Below are 14614 nucleotides of genomic sequence, written 5' to 3'. Positions count from 1 at the left end.
GTCCTGCGGGCACCAGAGCCTCGTCTACGGAAAGCACTTCCGTCACAACACCAGACTCCCCACTCGTCTGCGCAGGCACAATGCAAATAGAATCAATGACATCAGACTCATGGGGAACAGCAATGGGCTGTTTCCCCGCAACGGACTTACCTCGTCCCCTACTCTGGGTAGGGGAAGGGGAAGGAGAACCTCTCTCCGAAGGAGCTGATGGAGAAGTCAACGGCGAACAGATACCAGGCTTCCTAGGCAACAGTTTCGACGCCTTCTTCTTCTTTGTTCCGAACAAGGTCCACTGCAGCTCCGGCCAGGACGCACATTCCGGACACGTGGAGGCAGGCGAGCACACACTGCCTCTACACGAGGAGCACAACGTATGCAGATCAACGCTCGCCTTGGAGAGCCATGCCCCGCAAGACTTACCGGCCTTGGGACCGGGACAACGACGTTGGGATTTCATATGGGAATACACAAGCAACACAAGTAACACAAGGAAATGATATGAACGGGAAAGCAAGGGAACACATGTAACACAATGGTGGGTCGGAGGGGATGTGAGAGAGAGCGGCGAGATGTTATCTACGCCGTGACCAGATGCTTACTGGAGACACAGACCTAGTAGCGCACTCTCGCGCGCTGACCCCGGGTCACCTCAGGGCACGTATCCATCCCCCACGGAGGGAACCGACAAGGGAAAACAGAGATAGGGGGAACTGCGCAAAATTCTTGGTCGTTTATGGAAGAGATCCCAGAAACTCCTAAGAAAGTAGTTCGAGGTAAGTACTCCATGTTGGAACAAACATCTATATCATTCCAGATAAGTTCCTAACGCTATGCTACAAATATGACAAATTCGTAGGTAATTTGTATTTTTCCTAACTATACAAACCTTAGCTATTTAATATGGGTAATTACTTTCGGCGTAGCTGAAATGACGAGCCAGTAGAATTTTAACGAGGGTTTACTACCTCACCGCTAGTTAGCGGGGAGGTAGGGAGGTTAGCTTGCAACCCCCCCCCCCCCCCCTCACACACAACCCTGTGCTTGAGCTCGCTTTGCTTAGAGGTAGGACTTCACGGGGGATAGGGCTGGCAGGCAAGTTTGATTAAATAGCTAAGGTTTGTATAGCTAGGAAAAATACAAATTACCTATGAATTTTTCATTTGTTCCATAACCGACATACAAACCACGCTATTTAATATGGAAGGCTCACCCCTTAGGAAGGGTGGCAAGTCCCAGCCAGTACTGGCTTTTGGCTTTTGCCCGGGGACTCATTATCTGAGTGTGTCAGCACTCAACAATAAGAAGTCCCTGCACCTCGCTAGAACCTTGCTGTGTAAGGACTGTGGTCTATGTAAGCTGTGTGTGAAGGAATGAAGTGTGACTCGTCCTAGGAATTTGACCTGTAGTCCTTTAGATGGAAACTTTAGGCTAGGAATCTCCAAATACCACCTCGTTAGGGTAAGGGGACGTGACAGTATTATCTTAATACTAGAAACACAAGGAAACATGGTTTACCTGCAGTGGTTTGAGGTCAGCTGTGCAGAAAACCCAGGATGCTGCTTTCCCCAAGCGAGGGGATGATGAAGAAAAGAATAAGGGCCAGACAAACCTTTTCATTCATGCAGACTAAGACTGGGTAACAATGCCCTCAACCTTCTGCTACTTGTCCATTAAGGAGCCTGAGGTTTTAAACCAGCTGTTGTGCAGCCATCACAGGGCCGATAGAGAACGTATCGAGCCTCCTGTGGGTCACGTCTTGCAGGTAGTGGGCTGTGAAGGTCGTCTGACGCTTCCACACCCCAGCTTGAAGAACCTGCGTTACTGAGAAATTTTTCTTGAAGGCCAGGGACGTAGCTACGCCCCTGACATCATGTGCTCTAGGCTGACGTGACGGAGGAGGGTCTGGATTCAAGGACAGATGGATCACCCTACGAATCCATGCCGAGATGGTGTTCTTGGTGACCCTCCTCTTAGTCCTCCCAGTGCTAACAAACAATGCTTGCACCTGGGGACGGACTGCAGCCGTTCTTTTGAGATATAGCCTCAGACTCCTTACTGGGTACAGTAGGAGATGGTCTGCGTCATCTGTTACAGAACGAAGACTCGAAATCTGGAAGGAGTCGAACCGAGGGTCCGGCACCCCCGGATTTTGAGTCTTAGCAATAAATTCAGGGACGAAATTGAACGTTACCTCCCCCCATCCCCTTGAATGGGCGATGTCATATGAGAGACCATGAAGTTCACTGACTCGCTTGGCCGAAGCCAATGCTAGTAGGAACACCGTCTTCCAAGTTAGGTGGCGATCTGAAGCCTGGCGTAATGGTTCATAGGGAGGTCTCTTAAGAAACCTGAGAACTCGATCCACGTTCCATGGAGGAGGTCTCACTTCTGACTGAGGGCTGGAAAGTTCCAGCGAGGAAGAAATGTCCATTCCTTTGAGCCTGAAGGCTAGACTTAAGGCTAAGCGATAGCCTTTCACCCCCGAGACTGAAAGGCACATTTCTTCCCGCAAATACACGAGGAACTCCGCTATTGCTGGAATAGTGGCATCGAGTGGAGAGATACCCCTTCCACGACACCAACCACAGAAGACTTTCCACTTTGCCTGGTAGACAGATGCGGATGATTTTTGCAGATGTCCAGACATCCTAATCGCAACTTGTTGCGCAAATCCTCTCTCAGCGAGGAGATGCTGGATAGTCTCCAGGCGTGAAGTCGTAGCGAAGCTACGGCTTTGTGGAAGATGTTGGCATGTGGTTATCTGAGTAGATCGTGTCGTGGAGAGAGTCCTCTCGGAAGTTCCGTTAGGAGCTGCAGAAGGTCCGGAAACCATTCCGCGTGATGCCATAGCGGAGCTATGAGGGTCATTGAAAGATTGACCAATATTCTGGTCTTGTTGAGCACCCTCCTCATCAGACAGAACGGGGGAAAGGCGTACACGTCGATGTTGTCCCACTGTTGTTGGAAGGCATCTTGGCAGAGCGCCTTGGGATCCGGGACTGGGGAGCAGTACAGTGGAAGCTTGAAGTTCAGCGCTGTTGCGAACAGATCCACAGTCGGGGAACCCCACAAAGTCAGGAGTTTGTTGGCTACTAGATGATCCAAAGACCACTCGGTACTCACTATCTGAGACGCTCTGCTCAAATTGTCGGCGAGCACATTCCTCTTGCCTGGGATGAAATGTGCTGATAGTGGAATCCAGTGGACTTCGGTCCATCTCAGTATCTTTACTGCAAGATGGGATACCTGCTTCGAAAAGGTACCTCCTTGCTTGTTGATGTAAGCCACTACTGTGGTGTTGTCGCTCATCACCACCACAGAGTGACCCGCCAGGTATTGTTGGAACTGCTGAAGGGCCAAGAAAACGGCCTTCATCTCTAGAATATTTATAAGGAGGCACTTTTCTGATTCTGACCAGAGGCCTGAGGCCGTGTGGTGCAGAACGTGACCCCCCCCCCCTTTCTTTGAGGTGTTCGAAAACAGCATCAAATCCGGGGGAAGGACGAGAAGATCCACTCCTCTTCGTAGGTTCTTGTCTGTCACCCACCACTGGAGGTCCGTCCATTCCGCAGGTCCCATAGGGATCATGACGTCTGGGGAATCGTAACCTTGATTCAACCAGGACTTGAGTCACCACTGGAGGGATCTCATCCTGAGGCGACCGTTGGGAACTAGACGAGCCAAGGATGAGAGGTGACCGAGGAGACGTAACCACGATTGGGCTGGAAGCTCTTCTCGTCTGAGGAACGGGCTTGCGACCCTCATCAGCCTTGTTATCCTGTCATCTGATGGGAAGGCTTTGTGGAGATTGGTGTCTATAATCATGCCTAGGTAAACCAGTCTTTGAGTGGGAAGCAGAGAGGACTTCTCGAGATTTACCATGATCCCCAGACCCTGGCAAAGTCCCAGAAGATTGTCTCGGTGTCGAAGAAGGGATGACTTCGAGTCTGCTAGGATCAGCCAGTCGTCCAGATAACGGAGGAGACGGATGCCGATCCTGTGTGCCCACGACGATATTAGGGTGAACACTCAGGTGAAAACCTGTGGTGCTGTGGAGAGACCGAAACACAGCACCTTGAACTGGTACACCTTGTTGTCTAGGCTGAATCTTAAGTACTTCCTTGAAGACGGATGGACTGGGATCTGGAAGTACGCGTCCTTCAGATCCAGTGTATATATGAAGTCTTGCGGTCTCACTGCAAGTCTGACCGTGTCTGCGGTCTCCATGCTGAACGGAGTTTGCTTGACAAACTTGTTCAGAGCCGAGAGGTCGATGACTGGTCTACAGCCTCCAGACACCTTCTTTACAGGAAAGAGTCGACTGAAGAAGCCTGGAGACCCGTCAAGTACCTCTTGGAGAGCGCCGTTCTTCAACATGGTCTGGACTTCTGCCCGAAGGGCCTGCCCACTTGCTGATCCCATGGCAAGGGAGCTCAATGACACTGGATTCGTCGTCAGGGGAGGTAGAGATGTTGTGAACGGGACGTGATATCCCTGACTGATTACGGAAATCATCCAGGAATCGGCCCCGAGTTGCTGCCACCTGTCTGCGCAACTTTGTAGGCATCCCGCCACTGGTGGACATGCAGGCGGACTGCCAATCATAGCGTTTGCGGCCTCGGCTGCTCCCTCTAGGATTCTTCCCTCCCCTGGAGGACTTCTTGCCAGACAGGAAAGGGCTTAGACACCACTGTCTTTGCTGCCGTTGTCGGTTTCGTGGTCTTGGTAGGACGTGGCTGTTGGGGTGTTGGAGGTTTATAGGGCTTGGATGTCAAAGCCCTATGTAGGAGGGAGTCTTGGTGGGACTTCCTCCACCTCTCAGCAGCATGCTCCACGTCCTTAGGCTCAAACCGGCTCGTTCCCATAACGGAAGAATGTCTGAGCCTGCTGATCTCAGTGCTAGGGACCTTCTGGTGGAACCTTTCAGACACCGCATCCCGACGTTTCAGGATGGTGTTTGCCCACAAGTTCGAGACTTGGTGTGCCTGAAAGTAAAAAGGTCTCCATAGCTTTCCTGGTATGTTCTTTGGATAAATCCTCCAAACATAACAGGATACCTAAGGTCCCTAGCCAGATATCCAGCCACGAAGTGGCCTGCATAGCACACTTCGCAACCTTCTTCTGACTAAGGATCTCAGTCGCCGAGAACGAGACCTGCCGGTTGGAGAGTCTCTCAAGAAGGACTCCCCTGGTAAGCTAAACAAGGCTCCTCTACGATCTCGAAGTACCTCCTCAGCTGTACACGAGGAGGTGGGAGAAGCTTGTTGCCGGCACTGGATCGGCTGGAGGAGGCAAGCTCGGAGAGCTGGACTGCGATCTTGTCCCTGGCACTCTTAACCCCTTGAGACCAGGGTAAAGCTGCACTGGCCTTGGAGGGTTTTTGAGTCCCAAAAACTCGGTCTAAGACCGTGTCTTTGCCCTCCCGAGGAGGAATCTCTGGGTCCGCAAACCCATTGAGAGTCCTCAAGAGTCAGAACCTGCCAAAATGCATATTCTGACTCCTGCAGCTCCCCTCCGGAAGGACTAGCAGCGAAGTCTCCTGTCCCCAAAGGCTCTTCTTGGGGAGACTCGCGGACGTTCTCCGAGTGACTGGCTGGCTCTGGTCCAAGTCTTGATGAGGACTTCGGTACAGTCGTGGAGTCCTTCGACTCCCTCCTGGGAGAGATGCAGGACTCCAACAACGACGGAGGTAGGCTCTTCTCCATCCCTACTCGAGAAGACTTTTCAGTGCGAGGTGGGGTTTCCCTCAATGGTGCGATGGGGGAACGTCTCACCTCGGGTGACTCCCCTGAGGACGGGAAGTCCTCGTCCGAAGGGGAGGGAGAAAAGTCTGGGGAGGGAGGGGGCCTGCCTCGAAGACTTAGGAGGAGACAGCTTCGTCCTCGGAGAAGTCACCGCGTCCGAAACTCCTCTTTTTCTCTTCAGGGGAGTCGATGCAGCCAAGGATTTGTGGCCCAACTCAGAGAAAACAGGCTTGAAACCCTGTGCTACCGCTCTGATTAGAGGCCCAAACCAGGGCTGCTGGCTGACGGCTGCGCTGTCAGACGGATCCCTGGGAGGAGTTTCCATAGGGGGGTTTGCCTGTAAAGAAAAAGAAGATAAAGAAGAAATGTCCCTGGACCTTTCTGGAGCCTTCCCCCCTACCGGTGAGCGCGCTGTTCTGCGCTTGGGGGGGGGGGAAATGCGGCGATGGTGACTTTACCGCGTGTTGTCCTGCAGCCTCGCGCGTGGGAGGGCATTGGTGATCCCTCGCGCGCGGGAGACTGATGGCACGCGCACGGGCGAGTGATGGCGCTTAGGGACGCACGCACGGGCGAGTGATGGCGCTTAGGGGCGCGCGCACGGGCGAGTGATGGCGCTTAGGGGTGCGCGCACGGGCGAGTGATGGCGCTTAGGGGGGCGCGCACGGGCGAGTGATGGCGCTTAGGGGCGCGCGCACGGGCGAGTGATGGCGCTTAGGGGCGCGCGCACGGGCGAGTGATGGCGCTTAGGGGCGCGCGCAGGAGACTTCTTAGAGTGCGCAGGAATCAGATTGCGCGCGCGCAAGATCAAGGTGAAGAGTCCGTGCGGGCGAGAGACCGTGTGCTCTAGATGTTGATGGGGGCGCGCTCGCGCAGGAGAGATATCTCTTGTGCGCGGGCGCGTAGCTTGAACCTGCGTGCGTTGGCGCGCCTCTTCTGGGCGCACATCAGGAGAAGGGCGTGGGCGCGCAACCTCGTGGGCACTTGTAGGTGGCGAGGGAGGGCGCGCAGGTGAAGGTAGACGGTACGTTGGCGAGCGCTGGCGCGTTGGAGAGCTCTGGCGCGTTGGAGCGCGCTGGCGAGTAGGGGAATTTCTAAACTTCCCTACTGTGCCCAGATCTGAAGATCGTGGGCGCGCAGGCGAGCGCTGGCACGTTGGTGAATGCTGGCGCGCAGGAGAACGATGGCGCGCAGAAGGTTGAGGGCGCGCAGTAGCGCGCTGGCGCACAGGTGAGCGCTGGCGCACAGGTGAGCGCTGGCGCACAGGTGAGCGCTGGCGCACAGGTGAGCGCTGCCGCACAGGTGAGCACTGGCGCGCTTTATCAGGAACCTCGGCAGCAGGTGCGCACAGGTGAGCTCTGGCGTGCAGGTGAGCGCTGGCACGCTATATCGGCAACAGTAGGAGAGCGCCTGTGCGCTAACTCCGAAACCTCAGAGGGGTCAGCTGAACGTTGGCGCGCATGTTTTGCATGGCGCGTAAGGGACGTATGAGGTAATTTGCGCGTACGCCCTTGTTGCCCCTAAGGGACCGGTGCCTGTTTTATAAAAACACGTTTAGTTGGCGCCCACAGCGCATCAGCAGCCAGGAACGGCGACGGCAGGTCAGCAGGTCTGACAGGTGGAAGGTCGGCGTGTCCTTTGTAAGGACGACCTTCCACCGAAGGGGATCGCGAACAATACGCAGAGAGGTCCAGAGTTGTAGCAGGAACAGTCGGAGATCGATGACGAGTCTCCTCTGCGGCGGACTGCGGCGATGACGACGAACCGAAGAGGCGCCTCCTCACACCCTTGTGAGGTGAAGGAAGGCCTCTCCGGCGAAGAGGAAGGCAAGCCTTCCGGCGTATGCGCCCTCTGGGGGCCGTTGGGTCAGCAAGCTGACCATCAGCAGTCCTCCGAAGAGGAGTCTGTGAGTGAACTCCCCCAAGGGGGAGAATCACCGGCAGGAGAGACTGTTGGACTTAGTTCCTCCCTCGAAGGTTGAGCAGAGGGAGAAACTAAGCCTTCAGCAGATTCCGCATCGGATAGCTCTGCCACCACAACGTCGACGATAGACAGAGGATCAACCTCTGCCAACGTCGGCGATTGGTTGACAGTGGCACCCAACCGGATGATGTCAAACAAGGCTTCCTTGGAGGGCGAACCTTCGAGCCCCAAGGAAGACCAAAGCTGAAATAACTCAGTTACATTAACATTTAAATTTAAATCCTCCCCCGGGGGAAGAGGTGGAGCTGCCTCACTAGGGGAGGCAATGCCATCTCTCGAACCTCGAGGTAGGGAAACAGAACCATGGTCTACGCTACCACTCGACAATTTCTCGGAAGAAACCGATTGAGTGGGAGCTTCGGAGGAGGTTTGGGCCACGGAAGAAGAGTCCTTGGGTTTTTCTCCATTCAAAGAAATCTTCGAAGGAGAAATATCCCGCCTGGACTTCTTCTTCCGTCGCCGAGAAAACCTCTCCCACTGGGAGGTAGACCACTCCCTACACTCACCACACTTATTAGTTCTATCACACCATTGGCCCCTACAGTAAGGACAAAGGGTGTGAGGGTCCGTCTCGACTGCCGACATAAATGTACCACAAGGGCGGTCGGGTAATCCAGGACATTTGCGCATGATCGCAGAGGCCAACTTCACAAACAAACCTGTAGGAGAAAAAGCAAAAAGACATTAATGGCTGTCAGAGAGGAGAGGGTGAGAGCGGACACGTCCGACTACCACCCGAGCCGAGAGTAAAGTGACCTCAAGCACAGGTGTGTGAGGGGGGGGGGGTTTAGCAGGTTACCCTCCCTGACCCCCCCCCCCGCTAACTAGCGGTGGGGTAGTAAACCCTCGTTAAAATTCTAATGGCTCGTCATTTCAACTACGCCGAAAGTAATATCCCCTATTAAATAGCGTGGTTTGTATATCAGTTACGGAACAAATAAAATATTTTTCTCATACACACAAACCATCAAGCTTTCTTTGACACAAACCATTATTTATTTCAATGTGGGACGAAGGCTGTACAGAAATGGGCAATGCCCTATTGTTAACCTTTTTACCCCCAGGCTATTTGGAACTTTCCAACCCTTAACCCCCAGGGGTTATTTTTTTCCAAGCACATTTTGCAGTATATTTTTTTTTTTTATTGCTCTAACAGCCCTAATTTTTGTCATAGAGAGGTCAGGTTGGTCACATTCTCTTGGAAAATGCCTAAAGTTTCTCAAAAAATTATCAAAAATATGCAAAAAAAAATGTAAATAGCAGTTTTTTGTAAGGACGTACCGGTACGTCCATGGGGGTAAAGGGATGAGTTTTGTGAAACGTACCAGTACGTCCTTTGGGGGTAAAAGGGTTAATATACCGTAGTAAAGCCTCAGGAGGTAAAATGGTTACCTTGTTATTTGACATTTTATCAGATGATATACTTCTTTTTCTAGAGCTGTTGGCAGTACTAGGTTGATTTTAATGCATTAGCAGGGACCTCATCCTTATAAGGGAAAGGTCGTGGTCAGTGTGCTGATCAGGAGCTGCCACAGGCGCAGGAAAACAGGACTGTGGCGGGGTATGGACAGAAGATTCCACAAGAACGAACAGCTCTGCTCTTCTAAGTCGGCATTGCTAGCTGACGAAATAGAAAAAGAACGAACAAAAAACTCCCTCGTATGGACCACCTAACCCACAGATGGGAAAGGTGTCCCCCGAGAGAACAGAAACATACTAAGGACTGCACACTCCCTTTGCCGGTTGAAAAAAAAAAAAAAAATCAGCTGACGAAAAAAACTACCTGAGAGAACCACTAAACCCACCAGTGGGAAAGGGGTTCCCTAAAGGGGAGCGGACAGGCTAAAGACTATTCACTCCCTCCACCAGCTAAAAATAGCCGTTGGCCCATCGTCGCATGAAGGAGTGGGAAGTCAAATGCTGTAAAAAAGAAAAAAAAAAAGTTTTATTACAGTTATTAATTCAACTTAATTACTGAAGAAAAAAAAATTCGAGAAAACCTAACCCGGATAACAGGAATGGTGTTTCTTTGCAGAGGATCTACCGGTCACCCATGTAATGAGGGAGAGCGGCGTCGTCAGCAAGGAGGAGTAAGACTGAAGTCAAGCTCTGGCTAGACCACAAGAGGTTTTTCTCTAAAGAACTCGCAGGTAGAGAGTGACATAAACATCCAAACGGAAAAGGAGTATTCACACGAAGAAGACTCCCCTACAACGGAGGCCGTACCACCTCCGCCGGATCACTCGAGAAAGGCCCCCAGCCTACGGGATGCCCAGCTTCTAAGAGGGAAAGATCATTAGAGAAGGGTCTCCATCCTCAAAAACCTTCCACACTACACTGTCATACAAACAGCAACATTCACTATAATGAAAGAGAGAGCTTAAATATATATGAAAACATTACATGAATGTTTTAACATATAAAAACATAAGTCTATATAAAAATATAAGTACCTGTAAAAAAAAAAAAAGTAAAATATTACATAAATGTTTTCATATGTAAAAACATAAGTCTATATAAGAATATAAGTAAAAAAGAAAAAAAAAAAAGCCAAATGGCCAGTTAAGTTTGGGGCAGAGAGAGAGACATCTTTATCACAACCAAAAACAAAGTGGGTGCTCAGCCCAGGTGTGTGAGTGAGCAGTTTAGCTGGCTACCCCCCACCCCCCAGCTGACTAGCAGTTTGGGTGACTATCCTTTGCTAAAAGTCTTATGGGTCGTCTTCAGCTTCGCTGAAAGTAATATCCCTATAAATAGTGAAGTTTGTATACAGTGACGGAACAACTAACAGACATAAGAGCAGAGCAACAGCACATTTGTACTGGTTGTGGCCAAAGACTAAAGTAGCTATTCTGTGACAGGCATGTGAGGAGGCCTTCCTTCTTGCACCACCCATCATTACCAACTAAAGAACATTGCTAATGATTCAATGGCTATTAATGAACTGCTTAAGAAATCCCTATTTTAAAGGATATATGGTTTGTACAGTTCAGTATATGCATATAAACATGTACAATACTGTAAGTATAAATAAAATTACCCTTACCCTCCAGGTAGGTATAAATTTTTCCTTCCACTCTTGGACACATTCTGACCACACTCTCCCTTCCAATATGGTTATGCCAAGATAAAACTGAGATATGCCAACTGGAGCAAATAATATTTGCTCCAGTCCTGCCTAAGGGGAAACAAAACAAAATAATATTAGTACATGGAAAAATGTTATTTTCATTAGTAAAATAAATTTTTGAATATACTTACCCGGTGATCATATAGCTGTCAGCTCTGCTGCCCGACAGAAAAACCTAAGGACAAAATACGCCAGCGATCGCTATACAGGTGGGGGTGTACATCAACAGCGCCATCTGTCGAGCAGGTACTCAAGTACTCCATGTCAACACAGAACCAATTTTCTCCTCGGCCCACTGGGTCTCTATTGGGGAGGAAGGGAGGGTCCTTTAATCTATGATCACCGGGTAAGTATATTCAAAAATTTATTTTACTAATGAAAATAACATTTTTCAATATTAAACTTAGCCGGTGATCATATAGCTGATTCACACCCAGGGGGTGGGTAGAGACCAGCATTATATGTTAACATTAAGAGCTAAGTATTTTGTATTTCATTTTAGCAGTTATTCAAAATAACAAACATAAAATTAATAAGTACCTGGTAAGGAAGTCGACTTGAACAATTACTCTGCCTCTTTAAGTACGTCTTCCTTACTGAGCCTCGCGATCCTCATAGGATGCTGAGCGACTCCTAGGAGCTGAAGTATGAAGGGTTGCAACCCATACTAAAGGACCTCATCAAAACCTCTAATCTAGGCGCTTCTCAAGAAAAGAATTTGACCACCCGCCAAATCAACCAGGATGCGAAAGGCTTATTAGCCTTCCGGACAACCCAAAAAACAACAATAAAAAACATTTCAAGAGAAAGATTAAAAAGGTTATGGGATTAGGGGAATGTAGTGGTTGAGCCCTCACCCACTACTGCACTCGCTGCTACGAATGGTCCCAGGGTGTAGCAGTTCTCGTAAAGAGACTGGACATCTTTAAGGTAAAATGATGCGAACACTGACTTGCTTCTCCAATAGGTTGCATCCATTACACTCTGCAGAGATCTGTTTTGTTTGAAGGCTACTGAAGTTGCGACAGCTCTAACTTCATGTGTCCTTACCTTCAGCAAAGCATGGTCCTCCTCATTCAGATGGGAATGAGCTTCTCGAATCAAAAGTCTGATATAATAAGAAACTGCATTCTTCGACATAGGTAAAGAAGGTTTCTTAATAGCGCACCATAAAGCTTCTGATTGTCCTCGTAATGGTTTAGTACGTCTCAAATAGTACTTAAGAGCTCTTACAGGGCATAGTACTCTTTCTTGTTCATTTCCAACCAAATTAGAAAGGCTTGGAATATCGAACGATTTGGGCCAAGGACGAGAAGGAAGTTCGTTTTTGGCTAAAAAACCAAGCTGTAAGGAACATGTAGCCGTTTCAGATGTAAATCCAATGTTCCTGCTGAAGGCGTGTATCTCACTGACTCTTTTAGCTGTTGCTAAGCAGACGAGGAAAAGGGTCTTCAAAGTGAGATCTTTAAAAGAGGCTGATTGAAGTGGTTCGAACCTTTCTGACATAAGGAATCTTAGTACCACGTCTAAGTTCCAACCTGGTGTGGCCAACCGACGCTCCTTCGAGGTCTCAAAAGACTTAAGGAGGTCCTGTAGATCTTTGTTGTTGGAAAGATCTAAGCCTCTGTGACGGAAGACTGCTGCCAACATGCTTCTGTAACCCTTGATCGTGGGAGCTGAAAGAGATCTTTCCTTCCTTAGGTATAAAAGGAAGTCAGCTATCTGAGTTACAGAGGTACTGGTTGAGGATACTGATACCGACTTGCACCAGCTTCGGAAGACTTCCCACTTCGACTGGTAGACTTTAAGAGTGGATGTCCTCCTTGCTCTAGCAATCGCTCTGGCTGCCTCCTTCGAAAAGCCTCTAGCTCTCGAGAGTCTTTCGATAGTCTGAAGGCAGTCAGACGAAGAGCGTGGAGGCTTGGGTGTACCTTCTTTACATGCGGCTGACGCAGAAGGTCCACCCTTAGAGGAAGTGTTCTGGGAACGTCTACTAGCCATTGCAGTACCTCGGTGAACCATTCTCTCGCGGGCCAGAGGGGAGCAACCAACGTCAACCTTGTCCCTTCGTGAGAGGCGAACTTCTGCAGTACTCTGTTGACAATCTTGAACGGGGGGAATGCATAAAGGTCTAGATGGGACCAATCCAGAAGAAAGGCATCTATGTGAACTGCTGCTGGGTCCGGAATCGGTGAGCAATAAATTGGGAGCCTCTTGGTCATCGAGGTTGCAAACAGATCTATGGTAGGCTGACCCCACAAGGCCCATAGTCTGTTGCATACATTCTTGTGAAGGGTCCACTCTGTTGGGATGATTTGACCCTTCCGGCTGAGGCGGTCTGCCATGACATTCATGTTGCCTTGAATGAACCTCGTTACTAGCGATATGTTTCGATCTCTTGACCAGGTGAGGAGGTCCCTTGCGATCTCGTACAACGTCATCGAATGAGTCCCTCCTTGCTTGGAGATGTACGCCAAGGCTGTGGTGTTGTCGGAGTTCACCTCCACCACCTTGCCTAGAAGGAGGGACTTGAAGCTTCTCAAGGCCAGATGAACTGCCAGTAGCTCCTTGCAGTTGATGTGCAACGTTCTTTGAACCGCATTCCACGTGCCCGAGCATTCCCGACCGTCCAATGTCGCACCCCAGCCCGTGTCCGATGCGTCCGAGAAGAGAATGTGGTTGGGGGTCTGAACAGCCAGTGGCAGACCCTCCCTGAGGAGAATGTTGTTCTTCCACCAAGTCAGTGAAGACTTCATCTTTTCGGAAATAGGAATCGAGACCGCTTCTAGCGTCTTGTCCTTTCTCCAGTGAACAGCTAGGTGAAATTGAAGGGGTCGGAGGTGGTCTCCCTAACGCGATGAACTGGTCCAGTGATGAAAGCGTCCCTATCAGACTCATCCACTGTCTGACTGAACATCGGTCCTTCTTCAGCATGTTCTGGATGCATTCTTGGGCTTGACTGATTCTAGGGGCCGACGGAAAAGCCCGAAAAGCTTGACTCTGAATCTCCATTCCTAGGTACACTATAGTTTGGGATGAGACGAGTTGGGACTTTTCCATATTGACCAGGAGACCCAATTCCTTGGTCAGATCCAGAGTCCACTTTAGATTCTCCAGACAGCGACGACTTGACGAAGCTCTTAGAAGCCAGTCGTCCAAATAGAGGGAGGCTCTGATGTCTGCTAAATGCAGGAATTTGGCAATATTCCTCATCAATTTCGTAAAAACAAGAGGTGCCGTGCTTAGGCCAAAGCACAGGGCTTGAAACTGGTATACAACCTTCCCGAAAACGAACCTTAGAAAAGGTTGGGAATCTGGGTGGATGGGGACGTGAAAATAAGCGTCCTTTAGGTCTAACGAGACCATCCAGTCTTCCATCCTGACCGATGCTAGAACCGACTTTGTCGTCTCCATGGTGAATGTCTGCTTTGTGACAAAGACATTCAGAGCACTGACGTCTAGCACCGGCCTCCACCCTCCTGTCTTCTTCGCCACTAAGAAGAGACGGTTGTAGAAGCCCGGGGATTGATGGTCCCGGACTTTGACTACCGCTCCCTTTTGTAGTAAGAGAGACACCTCTTGCTGCAAAGCTAGTCTCTTGTCCTCCTCTCTGTACCTGGGAGAGAGGTCGATGGGAGTTGTTGCTAGAGGGGGCTTGCGCAAGAATGGAATCTTGTACCCCTCTCTGAGTAACTTCACAGACTGTGCGTCTGCGCCCCTGTTCTCCCAGGCCTGCCAGTAGTTCTTGAGCCTGGCTCCC

At 50.2% G+C, this 14614-nt stretch overlaps 1 protein-coding gene across 4 annotated transcripts in view; it reads right to left on the bottom strand.

Annotated features, from left to right (window-relative positions):
- Window positions 1-14614, bottom strand: part of LOC137627926 (PXMP2/4 family protein 4-like) — a 100592-nt gene that overhangs the window by 18001 nt on the left and 67977 nt on the right. For all 4 annotated transcript variants that reach the window (XM_068359384.1, XM_068359386.1, XM_068359387.1 and 1 more), the window contains one exon: window positions 10771-10902. In XM_068359384.1, the coding sequence (XP_068215485.1) occupies window positions 10771-10902 (132 nt within the window). The remainder of the gene's footprint in view (window positions 1-10770; window positions 10903-14614) is intronic.

This window comes from Palaemon carinicauda, chromosome 2, assembly GCF_036898095.1.
Source record: "Palaemon carinicauda isolate YSFRI2023 chromosome 2, ASM3689809v2, whole genome shotgun sequence".
NCBI classification, from domain to species: Eukaryota; Metazoa; Arthropoda; class Malacostraca; order Decapoda; family Palaemonidae; genus Palaemon; species Palaemon carinicauda.
The sequence above is the reverse complement of the archived record's forward strand: the minus strand, read 5'-3'. Positions and strand labels throughout refer to the sequence as shown.